Source organism: Melospiza georgiana, chromosome 4, assembly GCF_028018845.1.
Source record: "Melospiza georgiana isolate bMelGeo1 chromosome 4, bMelGeo1.pri, whole genome shotgun sequence".
Classification (NCBI taxonomy): domain Eukaryota; kingdom Metazoa; phylum Chordata; class Aves; order Passeriformes; family Passerellidae; genus Melospiza; species Melospiza georgiana.
The window spans coordinates 59089915-59103794 of NC_080433.1; the positions used below are offsets into that span (position 1 = coordinate 59089915).

Here is a 13880-nt window from a genome sequence, read left to right on the forward strand (position 1 = left end):
CTTAGCCTTGGAATCATTATAATACTTGGACATTACTACCAGCAGATTCTGAAAGGGGGGAAAAAACCCAAATAAAAAACAAATTTGAAAAAGAAAATGACAACATTAAACTCCCCCAGAATTTGGTCCATATAGACCAGAATTGTGGGTGTGAAAGGGACAGCAGAAGAGATTATTTGGGTAAAATGCTGAGGCCTGGCTGCTCTCCGAAGCAAAATCTCTAATGATAGTTGTGGAACCTGAGGAAATGTGTGGCATGCTATAAGGTACACCCAGGCAAAATTCTATTTTTGTCAAATTATGGACCTGCTCTCCAGCAACTTGTCCATACCTTTGTGAACCTCTGCCCTCATCACTCCCCCTGACAAAAGGTTTGGCAAGTTCTCCAAAAGTTGCATATGGACGCACTGCTTTCATTTTCAATCTCCTACAAATTTCCTTGAGTGTCCCAGTTTCTGGTGGTGTGGCGTTTATTGAGTGAAGGTACACATTCACCTTACCCACTACCTTCACGACTTTGTAAACCATATTCCTCCTCCCTGTCAACCTTCTCAGCTGCAGACTGAAGAGTTTCAGCCCTTTCAGTCACCCTGCAGAATGCTGCTGTTACATGATTTTCAATGTCACCCTCTAGTCCTCACTGACCTCCCCTATATCCTTCAGAGAGGAAGAAAAAAGCTGCACACAATACTGAATGTAAAGGCATAAGAAGGTTCTATACAGCAGGAAAATGATGCCACTGTTGTATAAAGAATTAATGATTTAACCACAGGGAAACCAAAGTGTCTTTCTGAGTTGTAATTGCCCATGCTCAGTTCAGCATCTTCTGGACCTGCACGGGTTTATTTCTCCTCTGGTGCAGCACCTTAGCTTAGCTACATTAGAGCTAAATGAAATCACATCTCCTCACACTTCTGCCCATGCAGTTTTGTGAGATTCTCCTGGAGTTCCCTGCAGCTCAAGAAGCATTAGAGTAGACAAAACATATTCACCTCATCTGTAAAGTCAGAGATTTCTCTTACGTTGCCTTTTCCAGGCCAAAATATATTGAATAAACAGGCAACAATTCTCCTAAACAGAGTGAACCAGATAGAAAAAATGCTTAAAACTCCCTAGGAATGAATCAAAAGGAAAATATAAGAAACCTTTATCCAAAACCTCCTTTGAAAACATCAAGACTGTACCATAAGAAGACTGCTACTTAGACTTGGGTATTTACCACAGAGTTTGTCATTCAGAAAAAAGCGTCATGGGGTGATGAGGAGTCAGACCACTGGGTGTCTAGAGCAGCATTGTTTTTACATAACAAACATAAATATTAAACTGCACAATTAGATGTGATTAGAATCACATTAGGATTCAAATTACTGAATCAGTAAGGGATTATAGAGGAGAAAAAAGATGTCAGCACAGGTCAGAAGGGCCACAGAAAACAATTTAATTTTCTGCCTCTCTTTCTCTTGGCATTTGCAATGCAACAGAGCAGTTGACAAAACCCATGTTTGCCCTTCTTACTGGTTGAAACTACAATGTTTGGCCACCACTGCTAGACAAGATGAAAATACAAGGAAAGCACTTTATGCTGTGACGGAAGGATAATAATGACAAGCTCTTACTATTTACAGATTTAGTCACAATAAATACTAAGAATACATCCTTCGGATAAATCAAAGATATGGATGCAAAGCATCATTTTTTTACTAACAGAAATGAAAGAATAAGTCTGTAATATGCCATATTGTAAACATTTTTAATCTAACTATATCTTGGTTTTCACATCTGCTTATTGGAGTTCAGGAATACCTTTAAGACAGACTTTTCACACTCATCACAGTGCTGTCTTCTACACTGTAAAGGTCAAACTTTTCAGTTGTTGGTAACTATGAAAATGCCTTCCACCCCAACTTTGCCACAGAAATTATGAATATCCACAAACAAAATAGCTTAACTTTTATTAATTTTTTTCACTCAAATCTTAATCTTATTTGTATGAGCGTTCTCCCTACACCTGGGCAGGGCAAAAAGTGTCTATTGAACCATCTAAATAAAGTACTTTTTAAGTCAGAACTGTAGGGTCCCTAGGTGATCAATGGAGAGATGGGAAAGCCTCCAGAGTTATTTAAAGTGCTTAAGCAGTTATCTGTACGCCTACCATGGATACTGTGGAAGTCCCAGCTGCATTGGTAATCTCTGGTGAGTAAGAGGATCAAAGAAATGGGTGTTTTTATTCTCTCTCTCACCTTCCCCCAGACCCTGCTGAAATAGATACTGGCTGTCACCTTAAATACAACTTAGTTTCAGGTTCTGCCTAGGGAATACCCTCCCACACCCACCCTCAGAGGAAGTGATGGGCCTTAAATGAGTTATGACTCATCTCCTGATCCTCCTTAGGAAAAGCCTTCCTCCCTCCTCCTCTCCCACCACCTGCACAGAGATTACCATATCCAAGACAACCGAAAGATTAGCATGCAAACCTTGTTGGTATATGCATATTTATGTCCTAAAGTGGCTCTCAGTGTTTTCTATTTTCCTGAAGTCATCCTTGCTTCATAAGGAAATCCCCTCTCCTTCTGCTTACCCTACTCACTCTCCAAAAATATCATGCAAAATGTTTTCTTGCCTTACTAATCACTGGTAAGAATTTCTTTGGGGTGCTGAAACCAAAGGGAATATGCAATTAGGGCAATAAATGTTAATGAGAATTGCATTAAGTAAGCAAAAGCACCTTGAATGTCACGTCAATATCTTTTCCAAATAATTAAATATTGTTGACTTTATTAGACAGACTTCAAGCTGACAACTTTCTGTAAACATGGTGTGGAGAAGCTAGATGACAGCAGAAATGGAATTCAATTTCCCCCCTTTCTGTTCCATTTTATAGCATAACCTGGAGAATGTTCTGTATTTCCACCTATTTCTAGGGGTCAGTGGTGGTGGTGTGATGTATAGACACCTATCCACAAAATAAAAAATCCACAAAATAAAAAATAAAAACTCTTCAGTTGAGTAAGGACTAAAGAATAAATTTAATCCAGAGGTCAATGTATAAGAAGGTAAACTTCAGATTTGTGCTGCACCATGAGAATTTGACTTTTCTATGTGTGAAGGTTCTTATCTGTGGAGTGAGGCCCAAAACACAGCAGTTTAGGGCTCATCAGTCTAAAAATCTAGTTTAAAATCCTCCATGTTAGGTTAGCAATCCTGCCCACAATAATTTCTTGGCTTTCTTGCCACATTGGATGGCATCTGGGCCATCTTTGTTGTCAGACTCTCACAGTCACCTTTGATGTCAGGGTCACGTCACCGGTGCTCACACAGATTAAGGGGCAGCTGCTGAAGACCAAAAGGCCTCAGGAATCTTTGTACCCTCACAGATGCAGGCTAGAAGCAAGTATAAAGGTTTGGCCAGCAGATGAGAGCCTTTGTCCAGGACAGGGTGAACTCAACCAAGAACACTTTGCTTTGTCTTTCTTCGGATCCCACCCCCACGACCTGAAGTGTCCAACATGTACTCCTTCCACAACAGAACTCATCCACTCCTGCAGCCAGGCCCTGAGCCAGTTTTCCAGAACATCTGCAGAGAGACGGGGAGAGCTTCATTGCTAACTTCAAACGTGTGAAAACACCAGTTTTCACAGAAAGTCTCCTATCCATCTTTAAGGCAAAGTAGTTGCTCCAGTATGGTTAACATGGAATATCACTCAGAAAAGTTCCCCAAGGGAGGCACAGGTGTTTCAGGCAAGATTCTGCTGTCTCCAGCCCCCTGAGAAAAGACACAGTACAGTGAGAAGACTGTGCCAGATTGACTGGAACATGAGTTTACAGAGTTTACAGTGCTCCTAAGAATAAAATAAAGCTTCTCCAGAAATTGTGTATACCTTGGAGGCTCTCTCAGGCATGGTTCAGTGCTATCTTCCCTCATTTACAGAAAGTTTACTGTTTCCCCCATTAAAAAAACCTCGGCACTGCATGACCAGTTGGGAAGACAGCTTATTCCAAGGTGATACCAGGAGTGACTCTTCCCTTACATCATTTGCAAGCGATATTTCTCCTGCCATAGCCCCAGAGTGCTTACCATACAACACCTCCTTTTAACATCAGCTAGAAGTTGACATTTCTACTAAATATATAGCCTCAATATTATTACAGAATTTTCCTGTTTGTAGCTAAAATGTCTGGAAGTCAATCTATTTATTCATTATCTCAAGAAACAGATTCCTATAAGAAAAATTAGAGATGAATCCTATTTTTACTCTTGCTTTTTCTCAGTAGGCTGTAAACTTTTAGTCTGAGGGTTACTTTTTTTTTCAGTATCTACTCATGTTACTGACCAAGGTTATTTTAGTTGGCCTGAGAATTTTTATATAATGCATACAACACTAAAATGAGGATAATTCACCTACGTATAGAAGACCTAGAGAGAGAAACAGGCATATCCTTGTAAACATTTCAGAAGTTGGAAATGATGAACATCTAATCACAAATCAGACCACTTTGGCACAGACACCAGACTGAATCTGAACAACTGTCCTTGAGGCTTGTAATACAAAGTCTGGGAATAAATGAAAGGACAAGCAGCACCTGCGTGATAGTGAGAATCATTCTGCTTTCAAGGTGAGAAGGTATCTGGGATGGACAGCCTGAAAGCTTAGAGATTGAGAGATTAGATTCTAGAGATCAAGACAGCCTCAGCAGAGGAGACAGCTGAAAAGGTGTCCTGAGAGCTTGCTCATTTTTAGGACAGGCACAGCAATACCCTCCTAGAGGACAAAAAATAAACACATGAATTACTGCTCATTCGAAGAGAGCTGTAGATTTCTCAGCCATTTTATATAAACAATTACTCTTGCATAGGGCAGTCCATCCTGTATTATGGAGGTGCTACTACATTTATATTTAAAATATCACAGAATCACAGAACAGGAGGGGTTGGGAGGGGACCTCTGGAAAACATCTAGTCCAGCCTCCCTGCCAAGGCAAGGTCAAACCTAATGTGTCCAGATGGGACCTCCCTGAGCAGCCTTTTCTAGTTCTTACTGATAATGAGTTTACAGCCAAAAAATATGTATCTGTCATAGATATATATATACACACACATATATATATAGAGAGAAAGAGCCAGCTTGTTTCCACATCGACCTGCATCTTTGCCTCTGGAGTGACTGGGGTGCAGGAACCCCTAAGGATCTTGTCCTGGAATCTATTTGTAAAGAAACTTCCTCTGAAGAAGGAATAGCTAAGAAGGTTCTCCCTCAAAATCTCAAAAAATGGAGGAAAAAAGCAGCTGAGCTTCAGAACAAAAAATTCCATACCAGTGAGCCAGAGAGATACAGAAACAGGGTCATTCTTCTCCTGTGGCCTTTCCACAGGAGCAGCCTCACAGTGGCTGCTGAAGACACCTCAGGATAAAAATGCTGCAGAGAAAGTGATTGTCTAAGCAAAATTTCTTTACTTCAAATTGATAAAGACAAAATATAAAATACTAATTTGCCATAAGAAGAACAGGTAACTAACTCATGCTAAGGGTCATTAACTTACTCAGCTTGCTCACAGGGATTCATTCAAATGCACATATAAGCTAGCAGTCAGACACATTAATAAACTTAATCATCAGTCTGGAAATGTGGCTGTAAAAATGATTTGTTTTGTATTCACCTACCTGAAGACACACAATCTCTCTTTAAAAAAGATTTTAAAATAAATTAATAATACAACAACCTTTGGTAGAAAAGATTTATTTTTATTCCTTAGTACTAAAGTAGACAAATTTTATTCTTATCTGGTAATATAAAACATGATGAGTCAAATGCATGGGTGATTTTAATGTAAGTGCAAGTTAAATGCTGGATATATTTGGCTTTGAGTGTTCAGGCAAGCTTAACTCCCATGGATCTAGAACTCAAGCAACTGTCAAAACACCATTAATTACTTCATTAAAGCTCCAAAAGAGTATTTAGGGGAAGAAACACAGGCAAGGTAAAATTAAAAGCTTAGAGGATCTCCTTTTATAAAGCCCAGAACAACTTCCTTATTTCATTGTGCTAACACAGCCATTCCACTGCTGTTCCTTCACTCACTGAATGCCGAAGACAGTCTCAGAAAACAAAGCAGCTTGAAAGAAAGATCTGCAGCCAAAGTCCCAGTGTCCAGGATTTCCATCCTCAGAGGAGGCATGAGACTGAGCAGGGTACATGGGTGATGGATTCTCAGCTTCTCTCTGCTGATCCCAGTCAGGCCTCTCATGGCCACAGAGGTGATGCACAGAACAGGCCTACCAGGATGCCAACTAGTAAATCCACCAGTCTATGAGTGTTGATACTCCCTCAGTCTACTAGAGACCCTAAATGTCCAAACCCCTCACACAGATGCAAAACTGAAGCCACATATGCATAAAGAGCTCTATGATAGAAAAATCCACATGTAAATTTCATCTTAAAATTAAAAATGCAAAATTATCCTTCAGAGTTTTTTTTTAATGCTTATACTGGATAAAGCTTTGAATAGTTTTATGGTTTTCAGAAGATCCACTTGTTTTTCTTTTAAATGTGTATGTCAAAGCCAATTTTCCTTGTGCAATAGCTGCATAAGGATACTGCAATACCTCAAGTACTGAAAAACGTATTAATGCTGCCAATATACCATTTCTCCCTGGTGTTTTCTCAGTATTGCTTTAGCTACAAACAAAAATAATTCAAAGTATTTAATGATGTAGCCTGCATGGCTTCTAAACATCATTCAGAGTCAGATACTTAAGCATGGTAAAAAGGTAACTTGCTTTTCTGAGGATGTTTTAATATTCTTTCCATCACTCTTCTATCATTAGAGTAAATGAGAACAAATCAACAACCTTTGGGCCAATCAGAGACTTTTTTCCCAAAGTAAACTCTGCTATTATAGAAAAAACCATTTGTTTACAGGAGCTGAAACTCTCTCTCCAGTCTATTTAAATACCATCAGTGCATGCTAACAGAACTGAAGCACCTGGGGTCACAAGACTTCCTTTTTCTTCAGAACTCATGCTATTAAGTTGAAAATCCAAACTGGCCTCACAAACACTATTCATTTTAGCTCTGAATTTCTCACAAGAGGATTACAGAAGTAATCTTGGGAGGAAGAGTTGAGGTTGCAACACTATTTCCTGAAGCACTGAAATTATTTGTCTCATGTGAGACCTTTCAAAACCTTTTGAATGGAGGTAAAACACCAATGAAAACCATCATTAAGAAAATTTAATTACTGTAATAATTTCATATTAAATAATTTCATATTAAAATCCTATATGCATATAATCAATAATTACATCTCATCCAAAACCTGTAGGAAATTACAATTTATTTCTTCATTGAAATACTTGGTTTGAATTATTCTGCTCAAGAACAGACAGTGGCCCATCTTTCTTCCCCACGAAGAGGGTAAAATCAATCAGAAAGCAAACTTTTATTTTTTGGGAAGACACCATGAAGGAAGATATATTCTGGATATATTCTAAGATATATTTACAGGTACTAGAAACTAAAAGCATGTGTGAATAAACCTGAAGTGTGGTTATTTGAATTTTTCTGCTATAAAAGGCATGAAACCCTTTTCAGGTTGACAGACACATAGGACAATTTAAAAGGACTGACCTGTTCTGTAAGGAAGGACATCACTATGATGCCATGACAATGTGAAGAAACTTTTCTAGACTCACATTTCGCGTACAAAAATCCAGTCAACAATTGAATACTAACTATAACTCTACACCAGCCTCCCACAGTCCCGCAAAATCACTGCTTTTCTTCTCCCCAGACATCTGTCATACCACTAAAGTCCCTTCTGCCCCCTGAGAGGCCTGACAGCTTCTACCCTCACTCCTGCCCTGTCTGCATCCACTCTGCAGTGCCTGCAAAAATGTCTTTTATCTAGAGAGCAAAAAACCCTGCCCCATGCTGGGGCTGTGCATCAGCTACCCAGCAGTAAACTCTTAGCAGGTAAGGCCTGAAAGCAGCAGATCTCCTGTATAAAGCACATGATGAGAACAAGACTGTGGTGTGGGATTTTTTTTATTAAAGGAAAATAGGAATATCTTGGGCAAGGTAAAAGGACGTTTTGAGCTCTATGGGATGTTTAAGACATCAGTGGATGTCTTAGCTAACACCTGATGGTACCTTGAAAATATAGCAATGAACCTTGCTAATATTCTTCACAGGCTGCTTTGTTGTGCAAGGTAAAATTGTGCATGAAGTAAGGAATGACAGTCATTGGTGACCATCAAAAATACAGTGGCTTAAAAGAAGCCCTGGTCTGTTATATGATCTCACAGATGTGTCTTTTCTTGTGACTTAAAAATCTGCAGATATATATGTTTGTGTGTTCTAGAATATATAGCCCAAAGCAATTTGTTTTTCCTGTGCCAGGTCTCAATTTAAAGAATTAACGAATCTGTTTAAATTTTGGTCTAAAATCTAAACTGAATCTTAGTACTTGTTTACTTACTCCAAGAAGAAGAAAATCAACACTACACTGAAAATTTCTGTAAAAGACATCATTCTTCTTTGTGCTTCATAAACTCACACTTGTCCTCATAACATATAAAGTGTACGAAAGTTTGTACAGAAAATATCCAGAAGCATGAAAAATTCTATGATCTGTGAAATAACTCTACTATCTCCCATCATTTTACCCAGGAAAGGATCAGAACTAAACACATGCAAAAGTCACAAAGGCCTTGTTGCCAATTAAATTGCCCTTAATCTGACTTATTTCCAAAACTGCATAATTAACTGGACTTCAGAAAAGTGCTGGGTGAAAGACTGCAATTGTAGCACCATAAGCAGACTTCAGTCAGAAGAAATTCTTGACAGAAACTACTCTTAGAATTAAAAATATTTATTATGGAAGGGACAATATAATCCATTGTTGTCAATATTACACACATACAAAAAGTAGCATCTTGCAAAAGCTAAAGAAATCAAGAATCAGACACAATACAAGGATTTTAAGCAGATAATTGTATCTTGTAGCAAAGCACCATCTAAAGCTATTTCCAAAAGACCTAGTTTGTGGTTGATTACCAAAGATTACCACTAGTTTGTGGTTGATTGTCAAGACTAAAACACTTAGTAAATAATTCTTAAAGGTGTTACATTATACTGAAAGTTATTTATTGTTTGTTAGAAAATAGAATGCGATTTGCATTTTTTATTATGAAAAGTATTGTTCTCTCCTCTGGTCACCCAAGAAGAGAATTTAGATCACCCAAAGAAGGCAACCCTATAAAGGCATTTACAAAATAAAATAAACTCCTGCGTGGAATTACAATTTACCTGACAAAGAAATTCTGGTTCTGATAAAGTGGTGTAATAATAGTAGTCTATGACCACAAATCAGTTTGAGTTTCTTTCGGTTTGACTTACTGCAAAATTATCTTCTGCATCAGTGAATAAATAAAATTTAAAAAAAAAAAAGGAAAAAGTATCATGCCTGATCTCTGTAAATCAAAGACATTGAAACAGTTTGGCCAAGCATCTCAAACACAAGTCCAGGAGCTCATTAAGTCCCAGCTAACTCGAAATCATTTCTTTATCATGTAACACAGCTTGAGGCAACACAATGTAAATAAAAATCAGGTGAAAGTCTTAACACTTGCAAAACTGAACCTTTTAATCACAAAGAGATGTGGGTGGTTAACAGCAATTGCTGGTCATTCACTAAATTGTCAAGTCAAAAACAAGATCATGGACATCTTCAATATCCTCATGTGAACATCTTGTTAATGTTCACTCCCTAAGTACAAGCTCAGGCATTTAGTGTATGCTAGAAAATTGTGAAAAAAAGAGTTCTTCTTTGAAGAAAATGCATAAAATTCTCATAGCAATGTGAACTCTTTGACAGTGTCAGAGAGTTGATCTATCACTATTCACTTTATTTCTGATTAGGTTTTTCTGCTAGTTGAATGAACATTGGTGCTCACTGCTATCACACGAGGGACGGAGAACCACAGCCAGTGTGGGTGGGCAGGAACCCACACCCAGCAGAACAGTCTGTGACCGTGTTCACAGGGGTCCCAGGATGAGGGAGGAGACAAGGATCTGACTCCATGTTTCAGAAGGTTTGATTTATTATTTTATGATATACACTACATTGAAACTATACTGAAAGGATAGAAGAAAGGGTTTCATCAGAAGGCTGGCTAAGAATAGAATAGCAAAGAATGATAACAAAGGTTTGTGGCTCAGCTCTCTGTCCGAGCCAGCTGGGCTGTGACTGGCCATTAATTACACACATCCAACATGGGCCAATCACAGATCCACCTCTTGCATTCCACAGCAGCAGATAATCAATGTTTACATTTTGTTTCTGAAGCCTCTCAGCTTCTCAGGAAGAAAAATCCTAAGAAAAGGATTTTTCATTAAAGATGTCTGCGACAACAGCCTGCTGGGCTGAGATACCAAGATACCAATGGACCAGGAGTTAAAGGGAATGCTTCATTTAGAACAGGCTGGGGAGCAGAAGCCACAGAAATCCAATAAAAAGTTCTAAATGCTGAGGAAGTCACAAGGAGGGGGCTGGCAGACAATACCTCCTACGGTTATACAGAGCACCCTTGTCTGCTTAGCAACCCTGTAGGAGCAGGATAATTTACTCTTATCATCAACATTGTAAGACATTTTTCTGTTTCCTATTTCCAAATGGCTCGAAGGCATAAAAAAATGGGGGAAAGAAGAAAGAGTTTTCTGCACAAATTATAACTGTACAGATTTGCTTTAAAGGGCAGCTGTTTCTCAGAGCTGGAAAATATAGAGAATTTCATATATCTGATTCTCTGCTAGAAGCACAGGCTAGAAGCCAAACTAATCAAACTTCTATCAAAAATACAATTTTAACATCTATTTGGGCTTGGACTTATCTCACTGCTCCCAGACACTATTGATTATCATTATCTGCATGTCTCTACTATTCTAAACAGCAGCAGCAAAGGGAAATGAAAGTGAGCATTTCCATACAAAGACAGATAGAGGCTTCTAGGGCAGAATGAAAACTGCTGGTCTGACTGAAAACAGAGCCTAACTTCATCTCAACTTCTATAAATTCGCTGTCAATAGAAAGGAGTAAGATACAGCCTAAACTAAAATATTATTAAAACTATAAAGAGAAATAAGGGATTTCACCCTTAAAGGAGAAAAGGTATTACATTATCAGAGACTGGTTGCTGTCTACGCTGCACTGCTTGGCAAGGTTAGGTATGATTGTTGTCTTTTTCTTGGCAACAGACTTCTCCTCATAACTTTGGTCTATTATCTGCTTGACTGGACCACAGGAACAGGATATGAAAAATGTTGTTGGTAGCAACTCTGTTGGAGTACATAATGGAAGTTTTTGCTTTAGCAAAGTAACCTCATCCTTGCCTCAGAAAACTAAAATCTGCAGAAAGCTAGAACCCCAAACAAGGGTATAGTCCTGAAGCTTTTTCCTCTCCATTCTTTCCACCTTAGCTACATAGGTGCTCATATATCTGCTCCCAAAGAAGTAGATTTTCACTACTTCCCATCCTCCAATACTTACACGAATCCAGGGTAAACACTGTGTACTTCAGAGACCTGAGTGGGAGATTTTACAGATTTCAGACCTTAAAAGCAGGAAGAGCAAGAGAAATGCCTTCTCTTAATCCCATTGAGTCATCTTTGCACATGTCAGAGTGGTCAATCTTTCTCCCTTCTTACCCACAACAAGGTTATTTTCTTTAATTTGCAAGTAAAAAAATCAGAAAAGACAACCATTCCATACTCACAATTTTACCATGTTAGAAGACAGAAATTAGCCACTGGGATGTTTCAGTCTCTCTATGGGTATTGGACCAAGAATTATACAGAAAATTATTGATATTTGCCAAACAGTTTTGGTCCATCACATTTTATACAGATATGAACGAAAGAGGCCTTCAAGTATACAGATACAATAACCTAGTGGATGTATCATCAAAACCACTACTGGACTAAGGGAACAATTTTCTTGTTTAATTGTTCAAAGTTGGGCAGGTCACACTTTTTTGTGTTCCTCTAACCCAACGCAGACTAACAGCAGATTTTGACCACCCACAGTAATGTAAAAAGCAAGACTCAGCAATCCCCAGACTTTAGAGGAGAGAGGAATCCATATTGAGTTTCTATGATAAGTCCCAAGTTATCTACTTGGCAAAAAATAGTGGTTTTTTCACGTTTTCAGATGATGGAAAAGGTTGCCCATAAGGTTTGCACAATCCATCTCCATTCTTAGAAGCTTTAAGACCTGCCTGGTAAAGCCCCCAGTAACCCGGTCTGTCCTCATGGCTCTCCCTGCTCTGAGCAGGAAGCTGGACTGAATGACCTCTGGAGGGCTTATCCAAACTGCCTCCCATGCCTCTACGTTCTATCCTATATAAAACCCTCCCAAAATTAAGCAGAATTATTCCCCTAGATTTCAATGCTTCTTCATCTTATTACCAACCCACATATCCCAGAGGTTTAGTGATTTACCTGAAAATTTAGAGGCAAAAGCAAAAAAGAAGGGATCAGTAGGAAAAAAAAGAAGGAATACTTTCTATTTCTTTTAATTCAAAACACTGCTCATAATTTGAGGCAGCAGAAGTGTTACATACTGCAGATGTTTCGATCATAGAACAGATACATGATTTTATGCTACACTAACACATATAATTTGTTCCTATATTAAGATGGTCTATAACTACAAACCAGCCTTCAGCATAATATATGAAAAACATTTTAGCTGTAATCTGGTTGAATATTTCATAGACAGTGTAAGAAGCTGTCTGATCTCAGTTTAAATGCTTCATCTATGCTGTTTGGTTGTGAGACTAGCAAAAATACCTTCTTTTTCTTCCATCATTATGATCACTGGTTAATAAAATACTTTTACATTCCAAATATATTACTGATTAGCAAGAGATTATACACATAAATCTAAATATGACTGTTGAATGGACTGTCTTGGCCTCAGTAATTTACAAGTAAAATCATTATCCAACAAAACAACAATGCAGAAATGTGAAAATTAGCTTTGTAGAGGATGCTTGAATAGAAGCACATTTAGTTCTAACACACAAACCTTCTAGACACTGGATGTCCAACAGGAGCCTGAATCACCTGTCATCTATTTATGGCAGCAAATTTCTTTTAAAGATTAACACACACAGGCTTAGAAATGTATGTGCCTGCATATCCAATTTATCAGAGGGTATGCAGATGGACAGACCATGGCACATTCCTCAGAATCACTCAAATCATGTGAGCTGTGACACTCTAAAAGGAGACCCCTGTAGCATAAGCACCACATTCTCTGCACACCCTTTATCCCAGTCCTCAGCAGCAATCAGATCATGCAAAGATTCCTTGCTGAGCAGTCTCATCTCCTTGGACTGCAGAAATGTACCTATAATTGAATGATTCTACACACAGAGAGGAAGCACTGGACCAGCTGGCAGAGGGGAGATATTCTGGACACAACAAAAGCAAATGACATCAATACTTACTTGGCAGGCATTATAAATCAACTGGTGTTCCAATTTTTTGATCCCTAGAATCTGCTGAAACATTTCATAAAGCTGTTCCTTGCTCAGAATCAGCTCTGATACAGCACTTAAGGCCATTCTATTCGGCTGTTTGCACAAGTCCTCTTCTCCCCTGTATATGGCATCGTATTTGGCCAGCCAAGAGCTCAACACTGTCTCTTTGCTTAATCCATCGATTTCCGGCAAACTTCGGACTCTCTTCTCTATGTTTTTCTTAAAAACATCTCTAAAGTCACTTGCAGAACATCCTCCACTGTGGACCATTCTTGCAACTCGGTCACTCTTGAGAAATACCTTTTAAAGTAAAAGAAGAGAGGAAAAAAAAAGAAACAAA

The 13880-nt window shown here is 38.6% G+C and overlaps 1 protein-coding gene across 1 annotated transcript in view; it reads right to left on the bottom strand.

Annotated features, from left to right (window-relative positions):
- Positions 1-13880, bottom strand: part of CADPS2 (calcium dependent secretion activator 2) — a 284280-nt gene that overhangs the window by 176704 nt on the left and 93696 nt on the right. Inside the window, exon 3 of the mRNA XM_058022230.1 lies at positions 13508-13840. Within this exon, the coding sequence (XP_057878213.1) occupies positions 13508-13840 (333 nt within the window). The remainder of the gene's footprint in view (positions 1-13507; positions 13841-13880) is intronic.